At 44.0% G+C, this 23,715-nt stretch overlaps 2 protein-coding genes across 2 annotated transcripts in view; both read left to right on the forward strand.

Annotated features, from left to right (window-relative positions):
• Nucleotides 1-1,600: 1,600 nt before the first annotated feature.
• Nucleotides 1,601-23,544, forward strand: LOC115396436 (disintegrin and metalloproteinase domain-containing protein 22-like). The gene is made up of 5 exons (XM_030102313.1): nt 1,601-1,904; nt 2,205-2,371; nt 5,501-5,577; nt 18,380-18,446; nt 23,458-23,544. Exons 1-5 carry the CDS (start codon nt 1,808-1,810, stop codon nt 23,542-23,544), a joined length of 495 nt encoding a protein of 164 aa, XP_029958173.1. The 5' UTR covers nt 1,601-1,807.
• The window catches only part of adam22 (ADAM metallopeptidase domain 22), a 35,818-nt gene continuing 30,518 nt past the window's right edge, over nt 18,416-23,715 (forward strand). Inside the window, exons 1-2 of the mRNA XM_030101944.1 lie at nt 18,416-18,446; nt 23,458-23,540. The gene's annotated coding sequence lies outside the window, so the exon portion shown is untranslated. The remainder of the gene's footprint in view (nt 18,447-23,457; nt 23,541-23,715) is intronic.

Here is a 23,715-nt window from a genome sequence, read left to right on the forward strand (position 1 = left end):
TCAGATTTGCACTCTGATTCAAATTCTGCAAACTTTATCTAAGTAAGGTGTTTTTCTCTGTCTGGTATCTGAAGGTTCTGGAACGACAGATCTGCAGTTCAGGTAGAGACTAACAACAGGTGTTTCATGTTTGAGGAGAGTTCTGACATGGTTTGTCCACCAGAGGGCGCTGATATATTTTCTGTCCGCATGATTGAGTAATAACCATTTTGTCTTTTATCCACAATGTGTGCTGCCTTTTTTTTTCTCCTATTAAAATAAGCAGGTTGGTGTTTGGACTAAATAGCTTCATCAAGCTTTAAATGAATGCCGCACGTCAGGTATAATGTGAACATTTTTCATAAACTGGGATATTATTGGGCTGCACAGTGGTAAAGAGACAGAGAGTGGGTGTGTGTGTGTGTGTCCTCCCAAATCTAGTCTGACTGGCATGACTCACCTCCACACAATCAGCCAGGCTTACCTGGAGGAGGAAATACAACGTCTGAAATCTTCCTCCTGCTGTCTTCATGATCCCCAAACTGGTGTCTTTAGGACTGTTTAGAAGTAGATGAGTTCAGAGAATCCAAAAATTGTTAATGGTTTTCAGCCTCTCATTCCAGACAGCAGGTATAAAACTGATTCTCAGAAAGAACTGCAGGCTGGAATAACTACACACAGGTTTCACCAGGAGACAACAGTCCACTGCGAGCACAGGGAGTTTGTTGAGCAGATCAATCTCTCGGTGTGCCAAAAGTGTCTTTATCTGGATTACTCTGAAGTAGTTTTTGGAGCCGAGGAAGACAGATTAAGTGAATGTTCTCCTTCACTGACCAGCCATAAGAAAATATTTACAAAGAAGCCTGATATCACCTGAAGAACGTGGAAAGAGGAGAATGACTGAAGCTTCAGCAGGAGTGAAAGATGCTCTTTTCTGTTTTGTGTAATCTGTTGTCTTTGCTCTTGCAAACTGTGCATTAACATTATTGATTTGCATTATTTTAAAATGCTTTGCAAATGAAACAGCCCTGCTTTCCCTTCAATCAGGTAGTCAGGATCATTATGATGATTATTATCAAAATGATTTATTCCTGGCCTGTCCTCGTTAGCTCATTTCATAATGTTTTTCTTCCCTGCATTTCTGTAAAATAAGAATTAGAAAGGAAAAGATAGATGAAATAGAAAACAGGTTGATGTTTTCTCGCAGGCCAAGTGAAGACAAACGTGAAAAACACCTTTTTCACTCACTTCCAGTTCCTGGGTTGTTTATCACATGTCATCTCCTCGTTTCTCGGGATGGGGGGGTGGGGGGTGGGGGATCTGGCTTCTTCTTTCTTCTATTTTTCGGAGCCCTGGCAGATGATGGAGTGAGTCACAGTGATGGGAACAGACAGGGCTGTGTAGAAATGGCGCTCCTGCTCGGTCCGGTCTGCGGAGAGAGGCCGGGCCCGCACTTTCTCTCCATCCCGCTCATATTTATGCACAGGCTTTCTGCAGTGGATGTGTTTTAAGGAGGTGTCCCCAGCCCTCCTCCCCCCCCCCTCCTCCTCCCTCCTCCCTCCTCCTCCTCCTCCTCCTCCTCCTCCTCCTCCTCCCTCCCGGTCCCTCTCTCTCCTCCTCGGACTCTCGCTGCGCTCAGACGCGCTCCGCGTTCCGCCCGGCTCAGACACCCCGATGGCCCCCCACCAGCGGGACTGCGCTAACCAGACCCCCAGTCCCGGCTCCAGGCTCCCCTAGCGAAGGCAGGACCTCCAGAGCCTTCCCCTGGAATACCGCATTGTTTATAATTTCCCCAGCAGCGCGGCGGACGGAGAGCGGGAGGAAGAGGATGGTGCTGATGATGCGCCCGCGATGCTGGATTTCCCTTTTGTGCGTCTATCAATTGATGCACGTCGCTCACCAGAGCAGCGCCGATGTCCGGAACGGTAAACCGTGCAATTTCACGTCTATTTATTCTCTAAATCGTGTATAATTGTGCAGACAAGTCGTTAAATCTCCAGGAATAGGCCTGTGTTTATTCCCCCCCAGTCGTCGCTTCGCCTGCTTGATAATCTCCATTTAAAATATGCTCGCAGCCTGAAATGTGTTTGATGTGATCAAAGAGGGAGAGGGACGTGAGGGGAGGGAGAAATAATCGACATTTTCAGACGGCGGATGTTAAAAACGGACGTGTTTGTGTTGAGAGAAGGAGCGGGCTGGGACAGTAACGAAATGTGTGTTTTCAGGAGACGCCTCGTCGAGCTGGAAGGCGCTTCGTGATGCGGCCAGGTTCGTCGGGAAGGAGGACACGGTGCCTCTCCGGCTGCTCTACAGCAGACACAACCTGAGCCAGATCACCCAGGACCGCATCAGCACCAGGGTCAAGCCCCGATCCGGATCCGGCTCCACACAGGTAACCCCATCATCTCCCGGTGTTCAGAATGAGTTCAGAACCAACAAAACAAGGAGGATCACTGGAAGGTTTTGGGGAAGGGGGGGGGGGGGGGGGGGGGGGGGGGGGGGCTGTCTGCTCTGATTACACTGTCTGCAGGTGTTCCTATGGCTCATTAACTGTATGTTCAGCGTCGAATGTCCATTACTTTAAAACACTGAGCACATTGTTCATGTAGGGAAGCCTCCCAAACAGTCATCTGCTCAAGCAGGAAAATCAATAATTTATTAATAACTGTCTTCTGCTGTCCCAGCAGCTGTCACAACTATCAGATTTTATTTGATATGTGCTATTGAGCAGCGTTTTCATTTCATTTATGGATAAAAGTTTACAGTTCCCAATAATAATATGAATGAATGATAAACTAGTTTATTAATGTGTCAGACAGGATTGTGGCTGGGAATTAGAAATTGATGTTTGATTATCCATAACGTGGTAAATGTTAGACACTTCTGGTTAAGAACGTTTTGAAATACATCTGTAATTTCTACGAAAGGGTACTGAAATAATATTTTTCAGACATGAAATTTGTCTTGAACCAATTTGTTATGGTTTAGTAGTGTTAGATGTAAACAAACTGAACAAAGCTATACACCAGATGTAATATGACAAGGTGTGTCCTTAGAATTAAACAAAACAAAACTATAGTGAGTTTCTTTTTAACCAAATACATTCCTAATGTGGCAGGTAGATTACATCCACAGAGAAAGAAAATGTTCATTTTAACTCTTCAATATTGTTGTTGCTAATTTCATGAATGGCTCATTATTTACCCCCAACACTCTGCATGCAATGTGATGCGAAGAGGAAGTGAACGCCAGAATAATCCATTCATTTAGATCAGGACATTAATTTATACTTCCATCTGCAGTTATCTAATCTCCACCTTCCCACTGCTAAAAGTCACGCCGTACGGTCGAGGTTCAGGTTGGCTTTGTGTGAGCCCAGCAGCAATTTTAGCTCTTAGCTTGATCGCCCACAAATCAGGCTTCAAAATTATGCAGAAAGCTGCTTGTAGTTGTCAGAAAAAAAAAATAATAAAAAAATAAATAAATAAATAAAATAAAACCCACCAGCAGTTGGAGGGCCGACCAGAACCATTTGGCCTGGGCAGCGATAACAGATACGGTGCAGTAATAACCGGAATCACTGGAGCTGTGTTCGCTGTCGGCTCAGCGAAGCTCCATGTCTGCTGGGCGCCTTTCAAGGGATGAGTCAATTAGTATTGTGTAAACCTGTCATGCGTCTTTAATTCGCATGGTTTCGGCTCGTGCAGGCCGGCCTACCGAGGGTTTGGAGAGGGCTACAGATGGTTGTGAACGGGGAGGTGTTAACCCTTTGTCTCTCTCACACCTCGGACTCGAGCTGCAGCCCGACTGATAAACAGCCGAGCAGGAACCATCTGCCAGCAGATGTAATATTTTCATTTTGATGCTAATGCTAATTTCATCGCAGGTTTGTAACACAGGCTTGCTGTGAATGTAATTGTAAAGCCAGGAGGTGCATTTTTCTGCAGCACAACAGAAATGTTTGACAGGATTTGATGTCATTTACTCTCTAACCTGCCATTTTCCTTTTCCCGATGAAGCAGAAATAAGCGCGCGGTTTCTGACTTTAAGGACCAGAAATGTCTTCATTTTCACATTGGATGTGTGGAAGGAATTTTGCAAACTCATAGTTTGAAAAGAGCCTGCACACAGGCAGCCGGTAACAACCTGAAAGATCTATCGGAGCTATAAACTGCACGCAGCGAGAGAAGGAAGGCATCCGGGGTAAGAGGGAGAGGAGAGACGCCGTGGCGTCTTTGATTTGAACGGTGCTCCGAATCTTCTTCGCTCCAGGGAGTCGGAACTTGTGATGTCGCTCGCACGAAGTTTGATCAGTTATTGGCTGTTTTTAGACCGACGGCCTAAAAACAAATCTGTCAAAACGCTTCTGAAGATGTGTGACACGGTGGAGCTTATTTATAGGCTTCTGTGGCGTCGCCTATTTTCAGTCTAAGATGAAAAAAAAAATCAGCAAAGTTCAGCAAAGAGCTCCTGTTGTTTGGGCGAGAGGAGAAAAAAAGAAAACTCTTTAATGTAGGATTGTGTATGTGTGTGTGTGTGTGTTGGTTTGCATGTTTTCCTGCTTGCCTTCTGTGTGCAGAGCATTGAGAGCACTTACTGTCATTCTTAAGCGATCATCTGTGGAAAGTTTTGTCCGCTCTGCATTAAAAATCAATGTAAGAAGCTGGGATACACTTTCATTACGCACAATTATTGGTACCTCCTTCCATCACAGATCCAATCTGCCATATTGGGTTTCATCACAATGTGGGACAGAAGACACACACACACACACACACACACACTCACAGAGTCTCCTGCTTAACTGCTCATGTATGCATTGACCACGCGCAGACACACTCAGACAAACAATAGATTCTGTAGTCACTGGGGACCTCATGGGCGAAGGTCACCCCTGGGTGAGCACAGGGCCACTTCCTGAAACGGAAACAAAACACACCCGCACACACACACACACACACACACACACACACACACACACACACACACACACACACACACCCCTCCTCCACTAGTTTACATGCAGGGTCCAATCCATAATGAAGGTGGCCTGTGGGCGACGTCTGGGGGAGGGTGGCTCGTCTTTAAGGTTGGCTTTGGGACTCTGCTGCACCTACAGGAATTATTGTGGCGAGGTGTGTTTGACCGCAGGGGTGTGCGGTGACGCCCGGACCATATGCGCTCACCACTTGGAATGAATCAGACCCTCCTCCAACTAAATCAATCGCGTTCGGTGCTTCCAGTCAGACAGAGACAGCACACGTTTCTGTGATTGTGCACGTCCATGCACTGCATGCCAGACCAAAGTCACAGCAGCTCATTAGAAATAAATAGATCGACTTCATCTAACATTTCATACAAATAAATTGTTTTGATTATACAACAATGACATTTCTCACTGTGGACTGGTCCTTATGAAAGACAAAAGCAGTTGTCAATGAATTGATTCACGCAATGTTGATAAACAGTGATGAGAGAATGATAGGAGCTGTATTTAATGATAATCTTCTCTGTGTTTTAGGTGAATCATGTGGCCCAAGCCAGCTTTCAAGTTGAGGCTTTTGGGAGAAAATTCATACTGGATGTGGAACTGAATCAGTGAGTATCCCGTTGTTAAGTCAGTCTGTCTGTTTTTTGACTGTGTGTGTGTGTGTGTGTGTGTGTGTGTGTGTGTGTGTGTGTGTGTGTGTGTGTGTGTGTGTGTGTGTGTGTGTGTGTGTGTGTGTCGCCGTCTCACTGTGTTGGTCTACCCGACAGCTTTATTTATTTTCTGACTGCTTTATTGTTTCGTGTGGCAACATGTTTTCCCCTGAAATGGTCATGATATTACGTTAATGTTCATGTTTTTATAGAAATACACCCAGCAGGAGCCAGAGACGTTCCTCCTATGTCTGAATAACACGTTTCTGCCATTTCAGTGCTTTGTGTAAATCTCACAGCACACATTGCAAAGTAAACCAGTGCTGACTCCTGTGTTTTAAGTGAAAATTGGCCATTATGTTGTTGCTGGGCAAATGTAATATCTTTGCAGCTTCTACAGTTCTCCTCATCTCCTGCACTTAGCTTATTAATATCAGTGCTTGATTTGTACCAACATGGATTTCAGTTTGAGTTTATATATATGTGTGTGTGTGTTTGTATGTCTGCAGCAGGTCAGTTCTTGTGTGCCCGTGTGTGATTTAGAGCTCCCATCATAATAGGATGAGATTTACGGGAAAGGCTGGAGCGCTGCCCTGTCAGACACTGATATTGATCACAGTTGCGCTGATGGAAAACGAGCTCCCCTCTTCCATTTTTTTTTCCTCCAATTCTTTTTTTTTTCTTTTACAAATTGCCTGATTCTATGTTTTGTTTACCTCTCAGGCACTTTTTCAGACCACAGTTCTCCCAAAAGCTTGTCTGAGCTCGAGTTGCATCGGGAAATCCCACCTTTTGAGGACATGTTTGCATTAAGTTTGCAGCTCGCTGCTCGATGCATTGCTCCATTATGGCTCTGAAAACACTGCCCATGTAAACTTTATGCAGACTCATACTCTGAATATATATGTTTGTCACACATGCACACTCTCTCAAGAGCTTTTTAATGTTTAATATTGATCAGTCTCATCCGTCATGTGTAAAATATCAAACCTTTTCCATTTCTGGCCTCCTGACCATGAAGGTGACCACGTCACAAAACCACAGAGGCTGTTCAGTCATCTGTAGGGTTTAAACTTGTTAAAAAAATGTGACTTTCGATGTGACTTTCACCTCTCACGTGGAAAGATCTTCATTTTCCTCTCCCCTGTCCCTTCCCCGCTGCACTCCTCTCTGAACTGATCCCCGCCTGATTCTGTTTACAGATCGCTTTCATTCCAGACAGAATAAACCCGGTTGAAGGGTGTGTGTGTGTGTGTGTGTGTGTGTGTGTGTGTGTGTGTGTGTGTGTGGGAGCAGGAGTGGGAGGCATTTCAGCTGAATGGGCCAACTGTGCTTTTCTGGCTCCCAGTACAAAAACTCGGTTTTCCCAGACTGATCAATGAGCGCGTCCACTGCTATACATTCTGTACTGTTGCCACAAGCAGACAAGAGAAGTGTGTTTTTCCCGCTTTCGTAGTAGGTTGTGTCTCCAGCGCCACATTACGTATCATCATCATCATCATCATCATTTCCCATTCTTTGCCTGGAGTTACTGTTTGCTCTCCGACTCTGAATAACACTGACTGTAGCTGGAGGTGTTGTGTTTGGGGATATAGACTCGCACGCTCCGTGGTTTTGGGGCACGCGTTGGTCGTTATATGTAAATATTCAGTTTAGTGTTTCTACTCTCAGAAGTGAAGATGTTACATAATTGATGCTGTTCAAAGAAATGTTTTTGCGTGGAAGGAGATGCTTTTATGGAACGCACTGCCAATCAGTTCAGCACCTAAATGATTTAATAAACACTTGTGTTGAGTAGATTAAGGAAGATTTGGTGATCCTCTATTTTTTGGCCAACATTACCATGGGGGAATGTTTTTTTTCTGTTTGTAAGGATTTCTTCCAGCGTCAGCTGCGCTTTGTGCTGATAGTAAATACTTGGATGCTGACACATTGAACTCACTTGGCAGAGGTGGTATATACAGGTGTGTATCTTAACGCTGGAATACACTGGAAAGGCTCATTCATTCTGTTATTAATTGTCAAATTATTTCTTCTTTTAACATAGAATTTATGAAATTCTACACAACAGTCTCTCAAAATGTTGAAATAGTTCATAAAATCTTTTTTTTTTTCTCGGTTTTTACCAACCGGATGACATAATTATCATAACAGAATTTAAAATATGCCTGAAACTTTGCAGTGTAATGCATACGCTTTGAGCGTAGAAACAGTTTACTGCTCAATTGTCTCTTTAATGATTGAATTATCTGAGATGGGCCTGTTCACATGTGCCAACCTTACTGTGTTGCTGTACATACTGTATGTTAGCACTGAGCTTCAAACACTGCTGTGCTTGATATGGCTTCATAGAGATGTGAACATCACTGCAAACTAACCTCGAAAATAAGAAGACATCAGATCTCATGAAATCTTTTAATATTTGATGAACAGTATTCTTAATTTTCATAACTTACAAAATTCAGGGAGAGCTCTGAAATGACTGAGCTGGTACTTTTCTTTATAAAAAAACAGCCTTTCTTTTAAAAAAAATGAGTGTGTGGACTCTTTCATTAGCAGCATCCCACGTTGACACGGGCCTCCCAGCTGAAGTGTGCCACAGCGTGTAAAGGAGAAGGGTGTGTGTGTGTGTGTGTGTCTTTATTCCCCCTTTCAGGCTTTGTCCTCCTCCGCTGCCTGCAGTTCACCATTCACGCGACGATAGAGTGCACTGGAAACGTGCACAAGGTTGGGGAGGGGGTTGTCTCCTCTTTTTAATCAGCTTCACCTCCAACACACACCCAGAAACACACATGCGTGCAAAACGTCATCACCCCAGATTGCCCCACACCCACTCTCCATTCAACCTTGCCCCTGCTCTCCCTTCACTCCACCCCTCCCACCTGCTCTTGCTGAATAATAGATGGTGCTGTAACATTAAAGAAGAGTGTGTGTGCGAGTGTGTGTGTGTGTGAGTCTGCTTAATGGTTTTGGTGCGTTGTCCATCATGCAGCAAATTGGAAATATTTGAAGTCGTGCATTGTTACATTACCAGAGAAGAACAAGAGTCATTGTGCACAGCAGGACAAATACGGAAGAAAAACATTCATGCAGATTGATGCCGTGTATGAAGTGTCCACAAGTTATTGAAGTGGTCATTAAAATGAGAGTAAACTCACAAAAAAGGCCAGATATTGCATGAGTGTGACTTCTTTAATTTATGATAACACAAAGTATGACGTTACGTATGACAAGCGACTGTCGAACCTCTGCTCGTGTGTGCGGTTCTGTGTGTGCTTGAGCTAAATAAAGCAGAGGAAGAAGGTGAACAGGTCTGTGTCGTTCAGTATGCACGTACGTCTGAGAGCAGACGGAGAGAAGAACAGGTGGGCAGGCCCGAGTGAGACCGGAGAGTTTCGTAACCTGTACGCTGTTATGAAATGAGCCACCGGAGCAGCATCCAGAGCAGACTGACTCTCCCTCCCTCCTCGCGTGCGATGTCGACACACACAGGCACTAAAAGAATTATTTATGCTACTGTGTCGCTCAGCTTTCCTTTGCATGCAGACAAATTCTTTATGCTAATGCTGTGGGTCAATTACAGGCTATGCCAAATGCTAATACATCTTTGTGAAGGCACGGTGTTGGTGGAGGGGCTCCAGCTCTGATATAACCATGGGGCACTTTCAGCTAACCAAACATCTCATGGATCAGCGGTTTGATGAATGTCTGCATAACGGTGCATCTGTGCATTGGTAACAGTGTGTGTGTGTGTGTGTGTGTGTGTGTGTGTGTGTGTGTGTGTTTGTGTTGGGGGGGTGTTTAAGGAGACGGAGCCCGTTTCAGTCATCAATAAGACGTAAGCCCCAGAAAAGCCGCTGACGGTTTGTGTGCGTGCCGTCTCGCCGGGGCTCAGGTGCACGAGACGCACGTCAAGAGTGGTCTTAATTAGAGATAACAAGAACGGATCGAAAGAAATGCGGCTCAGACAGAAAGAGGGAGGATCAATTAAGAGAAGGGGGTGCAATCAAATAAATAAAGGCCACTTTATATCTTCTCTTATTTTCAATCACATGCAGGTGATTTCAAAGTGAGAACGAGTTTTACGCTCGCTTCTAAAAGTGCATGGAGGATCACAAGTGCTTCTTAATTCGTTGGAACTTTAATTCCATTGCAGGAGACAGCCTTCAGGGCAGAAACGCTTGTCGTGGCTTGCACTCTTGTTTCACAGTGAGAAATTTCATGTTCATGTTCATGTTCTCCCTCCGCCTCTCACCAAACCTCAGCAATATCCTAAACCGGCAGGACTCTATAATCTCATTTTTAACACGTGATCTGTCTTAAATGTTGGCCGTACGCCTGATTATTAACCGAAAACTGACACTCTGGAGTTTGTGTTTTAAAAAGAAGAAACCAAACGTCTTATCAGATCCCTCTGAAGTCTTCCTGCTCATGAAGGAGTCCTTCACCCTTCGTGTCATTTACTTTGTCTTCATGTTATATCTGCTGAGCTGCCTGCAGCCTTGGAGTCGTCTCGCACTCCCAAAACACGGACAGAATCAGGGCCTCTTCCATAAATGGTATAAGTGGCAGTAATGGTCACAAACCTCCACAGGGTACCTTAAAAGCTCATCATACTTGAGGTTGAAATTCCCAAACCTAATGTTTATCAAAGCTCTCCTTGCAGGTTTAATTGCTGTGTAAAGAGGCTTCAACTGTAGGCTGGTTTCCCACTTGAAAGTCCATTTACAAGCTGTAAACACCTTTCCATAGATTTCACGGCACTTTGATTTGTTGCCATGACAATCCTGCAAGTTTTAAACCTCTTATTCATACTTGTGGTTTTTTTTTTTTTTAATGGTTTAAAATTCAGTGACATTTTAAAATGACTTATTTATTTTGTACAAACTTGAATTAAAAAAAGCATCAAATCAGCAACACTTGAGTTCCTGAGTTGATATTTCTTACTTCCTGTTGAGTTGTAGGTGATGTTTATGTGCAGGGGATCAGGCTTTTCTTTTTTCTTCATAAGAGAACCAGATATTCTCCAACATGTTGCTCATTGTTTGCATCAGTGAATCAACAGGAAGCATATCTTGCCTGTCCAGCCTCACTTGGCACTGCGGTAAATGTCAGCTATCTGACAGTGTCTTTTGTGTGAAATGAATGGGATTTTCCTTCTGGAACTCCAGACTTCTCCCAAAAAAAAAAAAAAAATCTCTTGTCACTTGTGTTTGTGGAGCTTTGTGGGAGGAGTTGTTGGTATTTTTTACCCAGCAATTATCTTCATGGACAAAACAAATCAAAAGAACTTTTCGTTCTTTATGGTTTTGTCTGGTATTTGCCTTTTAACCTTTAAATGTGGAGAAGCGTCGGGCTGAAAGGTGTCGATGCGGCCGTGACGTCGGCGCGTGTCTCAGCATTGTGCATGTGAGCGTGTCCGCCTGTATTTATGTGCCGGCCGCCCGTCCGTACACGTGGATGCACCCCGCGCCTCTGCATGCGGGTGATTTAACGCCCTCTCATGTCCCATCCAGGGACCATCTATCATCTCGCCAACGTCTCGCTCCCCGCATCCTGACGCCGCTACAACCCAACTGCACTCTTCTCCTCCTTTTCCACCTTTATCTCTGTCTCCCTGCCTCTGTTGCCTGGTCCGTAATTTATAGCGGAGGGGCGTGATCTGATTTACTGAGAACTTAATGAGAAAAACACAGAGAAGGGAGTGTGTGCATGAGAGAGAGAAGAGAGAGAGAGAGAGGGACAGAAAGACAGGAATGAAGATGGAGGGAAAGAAGAGGACAGACAAAGATGTGAGGATGTCCTTCGTCCGCCCTTGCTTCTGGGACGGTGGGCTGGCTAAGTGCAGGACGTCCAGCGAGATGCTCGACTTGAGCATGATCAAAGTATCTGGAGGGAGTTACCCCGAAAAAAGCGTCTCTCTGGTCCTCTCATGTCCGCACATTGATCTTTCCCCTCTATTTCCTCCTGTTTCTGATCTGTTTCTCACACACACACACACACATGCATGCACACGCACGCACAGCAACATGGATCTTTGTATCAAAGGCCTTTAAACATGTTGGTGTCTTCATCCATAGACTTTCATCAACAGTGATGGTTCAGAATAAAATTCATGCCAGTGCAGCCAAGCCTTGCTGAATTGAATTGCTGATTGGAATATTTACAGCTTTGGATGTAATAACATTCATGTCAGTGAGACGGTGACTTGGATTTTCTCACCAGTTCTTGGTTTTGAGTCGAGTTGAAGCTGATATGTGAATCACTGATTTGTGTTAACTTCCACTGTCTGTTTCTACATTTCATTCTGTATTGTCATGTTGACGTAAGAGATGCTGATCTCAGGCTGCTTCCAGAGATGAAATAAGTTGATTGGTAATTTCTGTTATGATTAACGTTCTGATAACCGGTAATGGTTTCAGGTTTCAAAGTTTATGACAACTACTCGTGACTCCTTTGATTTTCAGATTAGGAGTGTTTTCAGTTGGGGATGGGATCAAAGCGACAGCTTTCAACCAAAAATTCTGCTTTTGAGTCCTGTAATCAACTTAAAATGTAGAGATTGTAAGAGTATATATATTAAGTTAACACACATAATGGACATATTCATTTAACTCCCACTGGCTGCAGCCTGCAGCTCTGCTTTGTGTTGTTCATATATCTAAAAGACTGACCAGACAGAGGACATGGGCTTTAATAGACCTAATGTTCCAGGGTTTTCTCAAATAGGCTGACCCACACGAGAAAGCGTAATGTGGGTTGTTTCGGTCAGGCTTTGCGCTGAAGATGCTGCAACGCCATTGTTGTTGCAGTGTCATTTTTTCCCCTTCCTCTCCATCTCTTGATATTCCTTTATTTATTCGCCGCTCAGTCCCTCCCACCCTTTCCCTCCCTCCCTCCCTCCCTCCCTCCGCCGTCGAGCCGTCTCGCTCGGCGAGGAGGATTAGTGGAGACAAAGATCCTGGAGCCGGAGCCGGCTCCTCCTGAAGACAGGAACAGGAGGAAGACTGTTGTTCTCTCAGCAGGGAAAGATACTAATGCCCCTCTAAAGACTATTGTCTCTGGAAGCTTACTCCTTTTCTGCTGTCATGCTGAGTAAAAAAAAAAAAAAAAAACATTTCAAAGTCTGATTTACAGTCAAGAGATTAACGATTTAACAAAAATTATCTTCTCAAAAAGTCTGACGAATCAAACAGAATAGCCAACAAACACTTTACGGATGGAATGAAAAGTGAAGTGATTTCAGCATTTAAGCAGATAAAGTGAACTAATGATGATCTCCTGCTCCGTGTTTGTGTCTCTTCAGTAGCTTGTCTCTCTGTGAGCTCTCTCTACATGGCGTTCACTAAACCGTCCGCATGTTCTCACAGATTCAGATCTTTAAGTTCTCTTTAGAGCCCACAACATCCCCGGTCTCTGCATAATTCAGGAGTCAACTCTGTTCGGTCTATATGTTGCGTGCCGTGGGATCGACTCCATCCTGGGCCCGAGATGGCTGAGAAAGGAATTCACTTTTCTTTTCTTTTTTCTTTTTTTGTCCTATTAGTCTCAGCGTTTCTTGTTTGCGAGCATCAGTATTCCCCCTGTGCAATAGGAGCTTGGATCCCAGTGAGCTTGCTGGTGGAATTGCATGTCTGATAAGTGATTGGAGAGTGAATGAATTACAGCCTGGAGACCTTTAATGAGGCCTCAGTGGGAGGGAGGGGGCGGCGGGGGGATGGGGGGGGGGGGGGGGGGGGTTGGTGGGCAGGTGTAAGCAGCTGCAGCCTTCCCTAAAGAGAAACCTCAGCCCCTCTCCCCTCCCGCTGGCTTCGCTCTTTTTCACTTCCTTATTCTTCTTATTCACCTTGACATCTCGGCGGATCCCCTCCTGCTTCATCCACGGCACTTATCCGCTCCCCTCCTCCGGCTCTCCGCCTCTGGTTCTCCTCAGCTCTCCCCCCATCCTCATTACGGTCGCCTGACGCAGCACATGTTCGGTCCTTTGTGTGACGGTGCCCTTTTATTACCGGGTTAAATGGCAAATCCATTTATGGAGCTGAAGTGCGTTCAGTGACTGCACTGCTGATGTGTCAGGATATGTGGAAAAAATCCTCTTAAATTTGTTTGATTGTTTTTTTTTCCCCCCTTATGGTAATTTTGTGTTTTGGGGTGTCGAGTGTATTAGAAGGTGGTTTGAAAGGACTGTGTGAAAGCAATGAAAAGCCTGGCACCTCAATACTGGTGCCAACCCACACACACATACGTGCATGCACATGCACGCCCATAAACATCAGTTCTACCAGTTCTGCCTTTTTGTGCTCATTTTCATCCCAAGGTTGCAGTGGTGCTTGGCGACACAGATCGTGACAGGAATGTCGGACCACACGGGAACTTTCTGAGTGTGATTCACTGCAGGAGATCGAACCGGGCCTCAGCCGATGTATTTTGCAATAGAATGCTTTTATGGGAGGGTTGTCCAAGTGTGAGAGGATGTGAAGAAAGAGAACATTCGGCTCAACATGAAACCTAATGAGTGAAAGCTGTGGTTGCTGTTTGCATTGTTGTTGTTGACTTTAGGTACCAGATGCCTCACAAATATATCTAATCTGGTCACTGATGCCACAATGCTTCTGTTATCTTGAGGGCTTTAGATGACGATCTTCAGTTCTGCACAGCTGTGCATCGTGGCATCAGATGTTTGCCTCGATTCACACGTTCTCACATCCCTCCCCCCGATTTCTCACATGTCAAGAGACTTTGTTTATCTATGCTTTGGCCGCCTGAGCTGAGTCCATCTGTGATCTACCTGTTGAGCCTGTGAAAGGCCACTCGCGGTTGGCTGGTTACGTCTGCAGAGAGCATGAGGAGCCGAGCGCGATCCGTCAGTGCCAGAGACGAATCAGAGCGTCAGTCATCGATCTGGGCCGTTCATTGTAAAGCTGGTTCTGGTGCTGCCTCACGCCACTGCAGACGCAGAGAGAGTGTTTTCAGTGGTGGAACAACAAGACCGAGACCAGGAACAGCTCTGACCCTTCATGGAACCTGTTATCAATAATGTGACAGTAAAGATGGCTGACCCGGAGCGATGCTTATCGTGTGAACCAGCAGAACAAGGCACACAGATATAGAGCAGTTTGCGAGCACCCCTATCTTGAAACGGATTAAAATGATTTTGTGATTTTGTCTAAATTATATAAACAAAGTTTAGGAATGTTGAGGAATGTTAAATAGCTCTGCCTATAGCTTTTTGACTTTGTGTTTTGAATGGGGCAGAGGTGTTTTTATATATTCATTTTTTTTTTTATTTAAATGTTTCTTGCAACGTCTTGTTTACATGTTTACTGTTAAGACACTCTATTTTTTTTTGTCCATAATTTCAAATGAAACATGCCAAATTATCAAACTCAGATGTATTGGTCACTTTTGTAATCGTTCATTTTAACGGTTTTGTAAAATATCTTTGGGGAATCAAACTTAAAACATTTATGAAGATGGAACAGAGAAACAATGCTTTGAGATCTTCGTACCAGCATGTGACGATCGATATCCCCTGATCGGCTCTTTATTTCTCCTGTCCTGTCCAGCATCAGAGCAGCAGAGTGGAGGTCTGACTCCAAGATGAACTGGATCATGCAAATGTGACCTCTGACCTCTGAGAAGAGCAGTAGTAGAAAAGAGATGAGCAAATCTCACGGCATCGTGAAGAGCTGGCAGCCCTGGCTCTGTTATGCAAACCCCCTATTTTTTTTAAATTTACGTGGAAAGTTTACAAAATGCATTTCAAGAAAGCAAAGCTAAAGATCAAAGTTAAGCTCGTGTTTGTGATGTTTTCTGTTTGCTTGCACATCAGAGGAAAGCTTCAGGGAAGCTGCTCAGGGTTATATATTTATATATTGAGCCCGTGTTAACATGAAGGGAGCCTCGGTGTGCTGGTGACATGGGGGAAGGGTTCGCAGCTAAGTTTGCGTCTGTCAAATAAATTATTTAAATCCCGCAACAATTAAAGCTGAAATCTGTTATCGGCGTGGTCCATTAGAGGCCCGTGTGTCTGCCTTGCTGCCTCGGCGTGCTTCTCTCCTGCTCCCCCCCCCCCCCCCCCCCGTCTGGGCACCGCGTGAAGCCGGATAAAGATCACAAGCCCTGAATCTTAAACACACATCCCGGCAGAACAAAGGCCAACTGCGCTTGACTGTGACCCCGAAGACTGACGCACACACTCGACGTCTTCATCCCAGGGACGTATGAATAAGTGGAAGTCTCTTCTTTTTTTGATGTGAAACGTTGATGAAGCGTCGTGTTCGGAGGTTGCAGAGGGGTGAAGTGTGATCTCAGGTTTCAGGGTGTGAGGTGTGTACGGCGGGGGTTGCCTTTTCTGCACATTGTCAAAGCATATGAATAATTTTTTTTTTTTTTTCCCATTTGGGATTGAGCTTCACAGCAATGCATGATGGGATTTTTACCAGAGCATTATTGCTCTGTATTCTCCCCCTGTTTATCTTCGATTGGAGTTTCACTGCCCCGTCTTTCTGTCTCACTATTCCTCCCTTACTGACAGCCATTCCTCTTTTCTTTTTCTGCTCTCTCCCTCTTGGTTCCATTTTTTTTTTTCATTGCAACAGCAAACTGCCCATTAGTCATTGCAACAAGCAGCCTACCTCCCCTGTGGGTGTCCGTGCACCGATGTCAGGGCTTTCATCGCAGTAATATATGCAGGGTATCAGCAGAGGAAAACGTTGCTTTTCTTTTCAGATCCTTTTTTTTTTTTTCTCCCTCTGGATTTGATGTGAAATTGATATGGATGCTTCAGTGACATATTGAGCAATTTTGCAGTTGTTTTGATTGATGCCGGTGCAGCTTTTTCTCTGAAGATTGTTTCCTGAAAGCGAGTGTTTGGTTGCCAACAGAACACACACACACACACACACACACACACACACACACTCTCTCAGATTGGTTTCAAATGCTAATGATTGGAAAGCAGACAACATGGTTTCAAGTTTCGAAAAAAAAAAAAACTTAGCATGAAGACCTAAAGTAGGAATTATCTTGTGAAATGTCCCCTCTCACCGGCTGTATTGCTGTAATAATGATGACGTTTTTTCAGGCTGAGAGCTGGCGTGTTTTTCTCTGCCCCATATTTTTTAATTTTGTACAAATTGATGGAAGCGGCTCAGGATGATAATGAGGCGGAGTGTTTCTGTTGTTCAAAGCCAGTCTACAGTGAAACATTTGCTCTAGTGATAACAATTAGCAACCAAGTGCAGAGAAAAGGGAGAGTGTAGCTGCACAGATTTCAGTCGTCTGATGAGAACAAAATGAAGATTTGAGCCCGCTGAAAAGTGAAGGTTCAGCAATTTCTGTTTTCCCATATGGTCCAAACTCCTCCTACAAGCTTTAAGTGTGTATATATCCATAAACTTCCCTTTTTTTCTTTTCTTCAATTTGTTTTTCATTAGGTTTTTGTTAAAAACTGCACCATCCAGCAGATCAAAAGTATAAGCAGCAGCTACAGCATGTTATTAAGATGATATCTTCAGTCACGTCTAACAGGCTCAACACAGACAGGCTCTTTAAAAAAATAACTGCCTCGCTTTTATGGTTTCAGCCTCTCTGAAGGATTTTCATTCAATTGTATGTCAGGAATAGACATGACCTTTATTCTCATATTGAGTTATACGAATGCTGCACCTACACTTTGCAGAGTTGGGGAACGAACACTTTCGTCTTCGTCCTTGGACTTTTGTCATATTTTTCTTCATCTGGCCGCGGCCCGCCAGCCTGAACGAGGTGAAAGTCTGTCCCACCTACTTGTCTCCTGTCAGCGTCTGCGCGCCGAAGGCGAGTCGGAGGAGATTGATGGCTCTCGGGTTCAGTGCGGCAAAAATGGGCTGTTTGGATACCACATGCCGCTTCTGTTGCACGGCTTTCTGTCAGTTTTTGTGCTCTGAGCGGCCTTGTCAGTGATGTAGCAGTTTTAAAAAGTGATTTAATCCGTCCAATGAAAGCTGCAACAAAATGATGTGATGACACTGATTGATTTTTGACGTCTGTGTGTATGTTCTCAGATTACCGTTGACTCTGGCACTACTCTTTAAATGTATTATTTAAGAAGTCCTTCACTTTCTGAATGCACCGTGTGTGTGTGTGTGTGTGTGTATGTGTGTAAATATATGCTGCTGTTCAGGTTACCTGTTCGCAAAGAGGCTAACACTTTCAACCCGATCACAGTATGAACCCCCGTTTACTACAGCGCTGCTGGGAGCTATATCTGGGCGATACGCTGTGCTTGCCTGAACTCATACATCTCTGTCTCGGACTGGGCCTGCAGTGTGTGTCTCCAGTGGGAGTCAGGCGTCCAGCTCTGCTGAGCAAGCACACACTCGCTGATTTGCTCTTATTTATGCCACTCCTTCCTCTGTTATGTCTCTATTTATTTCCTGCCCCCTTCCAACCTCTGCCAGTGTGGCTTCTTTTACTACTCCCTGACCTTTGTTTGTCCTTCGTTGCACGTATATACACACGCATACACACACACACAGATGCTGCTGGAAGGCTGGTTTTGTATAATTGTGTTTGTGTTGGGTTTGTGTGCTGGAAATAGCCCTGTCCCTGTACGCTGGTCGTAATTAGCCAGTCTGATGCTCTGAAGCTCTGTGCTATAAGACAGAATACCATTGTTGTGTAAAACACAAGAACACTTGGTCAGTGAGTGACATTCGAATTAAAATCGTGCACTGTAAAATTTTAATCCTCTTTCTCTGTGCTTCTTTCTTTCCAGCGATCTCCTGTCGTCGAGCTATGAGGAGAGGCATCTGTCAAAAAACGGGAAGACTGTCGTCACCACTGTAAGTGAAACTCTGAACGGCTGTGATTTCTTTTTTTTTTTTTATCTGTACACACAACATATTTATTGGTTTCAACTCAACTGATCTCACCAACTTCATATATCATCTCAACAAATTGAAATGCAGCAGTTCTCGCAGTTCATGTTTCACCCACTTTAATCAACATGCCAGAAATCTGAAAACATTCAAAGACAGAATCTGCTCAACATCATAGCTTCATACAACGCGATTCAGTTGTTTCATTGGATCCTGGTTGAAACATTTAAAGCAACAAATCTGTTGAATTGCTTTTCATAGATCTTTGTTTGGCTCAAAATGACTTTGGCATAATTCCCAAGGCTGCTTTTAACTTTAAAATAACACTTTAGTCACTGTAGGTCTACTTAATGCTTCGGCTCACTGGAGAATAAACATTGAGGCTCTTCACTCTTGAGTTATTCTACTCGGAGACAGTTAATCCACAACATGGACATCGTTAGGAGGTTTTATCACAGCTATTTGAGGCACTGGGCGGAGCGATCATATAATAAATCACAGGTAAACACAGCATGTGTGTGTGTGTGTGGTCCATACAAATGGAGCTTGTGAAAATACTGTGCTGCTCTCGCAGTTACCTTCAGATATTAAAGCTTGTTGTCCACCAGATATACCAATCTGCACTCAGACATTCAGTTCCAATGTGTGTGGCATTGAGAAAACAGAAACTCTTTTTAATGCTGAAGTGTAAGTTTCCATCAGATAGCATTATAGAGATACGAGCAGTAAAACCAGGTGAAGAGCGCCGCAGGGTCCCAGATAACCTGCTGTAATGTTCTACGTCTACCCCACAGCAGAAAGTGGCTGAACTGGCACCTCCAAGGATTTGTTCACGGCTGCAGTTTCCTGTAGACCCTCCTTGTTCTCCGACCCCCTCCGAGTGTTTTATTGGTTAATCAATGAGTCGATTTTCACGCTGAGTCAAACCACGCTCCGTCCAGCCAGCCAGGTTTAGATTTCTGTAAACACTGGTGGATTTGAGGGTGTTCCCTGAAATTTCCCTTAATTTGAGATTAAGATTTCTGTGATAATCCTCTGAAATCTACACTGAAGTTACAGGACACCCCACGGGGTGTCGTCTTACAGAGAAGATTATAATGGCGAGGAATTACTCCGCTAATAAGCAGATTAGCGAGATACTAGATACTTTCCAGAGAAGGATCTAAAGTACGACACCACACATTATATGATATGATATGATATGGACACTCGTAATTATAGCCCTTATCACAAAGCAAACTGGGAATCACTTTGCTTCAAAGCTTACAACTGCAGTCTATTTGTAATTCTCTTTTCTTTTCCCTTTTATTCAGACAGAATACAAACCTGTGGGTTTTAAATTTTCTTTATTAATGTCTCCTTTCAGCAAGCTCTGTTTGTGACTCTGCTTCCTGTCGAGGTCAAAATGTCAGCCACTGCAACGCTCTCTGGGTCACTCTGCTCTCTGATTATTATATGTAACACTCAAATATGCTTTTATTAACCAGCTAAACGTGGTGACAGTTTAAAAATATACCCATCAGGGAAATGTGATGAACAGCGAAACTTATATTCCTGTTTTTTTCCAGAGTTTTGCTGACATTCGGAGGTCAGAGCGTCCTACTTGTTTACCGAGTGTCGAACCTCAACCTTTGCGTTGTGCATTGTGTTGTCTCCATCAGATGATGAATTAGTCTCATGTACGCCTTAGAGGAGCGCCGATCTGACCGGTTTAGCAGCACGCCCTGACTGAGGATGTACCCGCAGCGCCTGGCTCTGGGTGTTTCTTTTTCTTCTGCTGAGAAGTGGAGCAGAAGGTTCAGGGCGACGGGAGGAGCAGAGACGCCGGGATAGTAGAGCACAGCTCCACTTATAAATAGCCCGCTCCGTCTCTGCACTTCGTAGCCACTCTCCGTCTCTTTATCCAACCATTCTTCTTCATCTGGAGCTTCATTTAGCTTTATCTATCAAACTCCTTAATTCTCTGTTCGCCACGCCACTTGCGTCTGCTTTGCTCCTTCATTGGACTGGCTTTCATCACATTTTATTTCACTTTCTTGTGTAGAGATCCAAGGAGGTTAAATGTGTTTTTCTCTCATGTGCCATTCCTGGATATGATGTTAAAAGCACATTTAGTATGCAGTGATGTGCTTTCTTTATTTAATGAGAATGAGATTTAAATGAGAACGTATTTGTTACTGAGAGACAAGGCAGAAGTAAAATAACTGTGACGGCAGGGCCAAAGAGAAAACAAGTCCGCTTCAGCATGACCAATGCAGTTTTGCTCCTGTTATTCAGTGATGACAAGTTATGCAAATAACCTCCTCACACACACAGTACACACTTCCAACAACCTCAGATAATAGATAAATAGATAAGTGAATAAATAAATAAATAAACATAATGATTATAACCATCCATAAATCCATCCATCTTCTATTCTGCTTTATCTGACCCGGATGCTGGAGGCTTGTTTGTCTCGTGACAGACTGTAACCTGGACGGTAACCTGTGCAGGAGGCAGCCTGTCTTCGCCCGCTGTCGGCTGGGATCAGCTGCAACACTGAGTTACACAAAGCAGCATAAAGGATAAATGGATGAGTGGATCTGTAGTTACTGGGAAATGTGTTTTTCATATGTAAAGCTGCCTCACTGATTGTAAATCACACACCTTTGAATGAGTGGATTTTAATATGTAAATGAATTTATGAATCTGAATCATCTCTTAAGAGGTTGATGACTGTTTTGTTTTTAACAAGACTGACTAAGAAAAGTAGATTTTTTAAGTTTTCAGCCATTATTTTGTCTGCTCCAGCTCCCTGTTCATCACACCGACATGGAGAAGTACTGATCTTCAAGAAAAGTGGATATAGAGTGAATGGAAAATCAGATGGTGCTGCATTCTTTTTAACGGGGACCTGAGTTATTTTTCCTGAGTTGAGGAGTTGAAGACAGACAGAAAGGTTCAGGAGATGAGCTGCTGCTCGTGTGTGTCATTACCGCTGACACAGTGAACTCACTCGCTGTTATAAAATCTAATTTCTTGAATGTCAAATGATTCACAGTTTTCCCTTGAGTGCTGAGCATAACTTTATGGTGTTTTGACGGCACATCTCTCAAACATAATAACAGTCATCATATAAAACTTTCCTACAGCAAAGTGCTGGATCTGTTATTTAAAATATATATTATATGAATTATTCAGACAACAAGACAGTTAGAATTAAAAAAAATATATGAATAATTTAAATGTGGTCAAATGTGAAATCAAATATAGTTTGTTCTCTAAAAATACATAAAACTGTTGTTTCTGTTTTCATAGGTGAAAGCACACATATGTAAAATAGTAAGTTATCAATCAGTCAGTCAGACTCAGTCAATCAATTGTAATTAAGAGCACCAACCACAAACAAAACAATGGGACAAAATGCCACTTTAACTTTCATAATGAAGGCAAACTATAAGATATAAGATATCTGTGAAATGGGATCAAGCTGAGAGACTTTAAATCTAAAATGAAAAACAAATCAAACAGCTTTGCTTTTCATTTTCATTAAGACTTTTAGAGGTTAAAAAATATCAGCACCTCTGCTTCTCAAACACATGTTTCACCTCTGTACCAGTAGCAAACTGCACCGACGCCCACAGAGCCGCCCTGCAAGGTGCTCTGCCTCCATCTGCAGCAGACTGATGTTCAGTGCTTAACTTGGCCTGAGCAGGCAGAGCTGTGGCGAAATCATCAGCCCTGGAATTGGAGGATGGATCGACCAGCTGAGCCGCAGCAAACAGCCCGACAGGATTACAGGGTCAAAGGTTACGTCAAACCAATTTCACTTCAGGGGTTAGGTTGCTCTCAGTTGAGGCAAATCAATAAAAAAAATACCTGTAAGTAGTTTTTTATGTTGTGAGAGAAAAAAGTAATTAATACATTCTGAAACATTAAAAAAATATCTAAAATCTAAACTGCAATTTCCACTATTTTTTTTTTTTTTACTGTTTTGCAGAATTGAAATGCCTGCTGAGCCAGTTTCACCCAAAAGGCGACGTGTTTGACCTCTTGTTACTGGCTAGACTTCATCATACATTATACAATACTGTGACAGCTGTTCCCGTCTTTGGCCGGCAGTTTTAGATCTACCCCCTTCCTTACATAACTATGTATTTGTCCCCAAGATACAGGAGGAAACATTTAGAGGAATCCCTCCAGAGACGTCCGGCTGCAGCAGCGGGATAATAACGTCTTCACATTTCCACATACGTCTGCTGTACAACGGCACACACGCATCCGTGTGGACACGCCTATAAAGGGAGAGTGCTGATGCTGGAGTGGACGCAGCGGTGCGCCGCTGTGCGCCGCATCAGACGAGAGAGCAGAAATTGATCCTCTGATAAAAGCCGCGTTTCCTCAGGGAGACCCGCTTCCTGTCTAATGGCTGTTAGGCAGCAAGAAATGGACCAGGAAGGGAATGCTTGCGGAGCACTTATACACTTTGACATCACACTCGTCTACGGACAATCACTGGGAGTTTGGAGAGAGAGGAAGCGATGCACCACACACACACACACACACACACACACACACACACACACACACACACACACACACACACACAGATAGAAGGTGAAGACAGGATTAGTGGTTGGCCGACATGGAAAGTTTTTTTCTGGTGAGCGACGGCGTGGCTTGGCGCTGCGGAGGAGCTGTGATGGAGGAGAGCGAAGTCACAGAGGCGTCAACACCCAGATGGCCGGGTGTGAAGGGGTTAAGCTCGCAGTGCAAAATAACACACACACACACACACACTCTGCACTCAGATCATTCAAGTTTCGACACCAGATCAGACTTGCACTTGTGTGTTTTCAGCCAATGAAATGTGTGTGACTGATTGCTCCGGACTCATTCCCTGATGGAATATGTAATGACAGGAATATTTCACATTTGAGAAAGCAACTGTGTGTTTGGCTTTAATGGGATTGTGTTTCTGTTTTGCTCTCAGGGAGGCGAGCACTGCTACTACCAGGGAAAGGTCAGAGACGCCCCCTACTCTTTCGTGGCTCTGTCAACCTGCCACGGACTTCAGTAAGTGCGAACATGAAGACTGTGACTCTTTCTGTGTGTGTATCGGTGTGTTTCTGAACCACGGTTGCTGCCTTGGCGTGTTCAAGCTTTGCTCCCATTTATTCATTAGGTCAATGTAATTAGTTTTAGCCAGACGTCTCTGCCTCGATGCCGTTAAATTCATCACACGCGCAGA

The sequence above is a fragment of the Salarias fasciatus genome, chromosome 11 (genome assembly GCF_902148845.1).
Source record: "Salarias fasciatus chromosome 11, fSalaFa1.1, whole genome shotgun sequence".
Lineage (NCBI taxonomy): Eukaryota > Metazoa > Chordata > Actinopteri > Blenniiformes > Blenniidae > Salarias > Salarias fasciatus.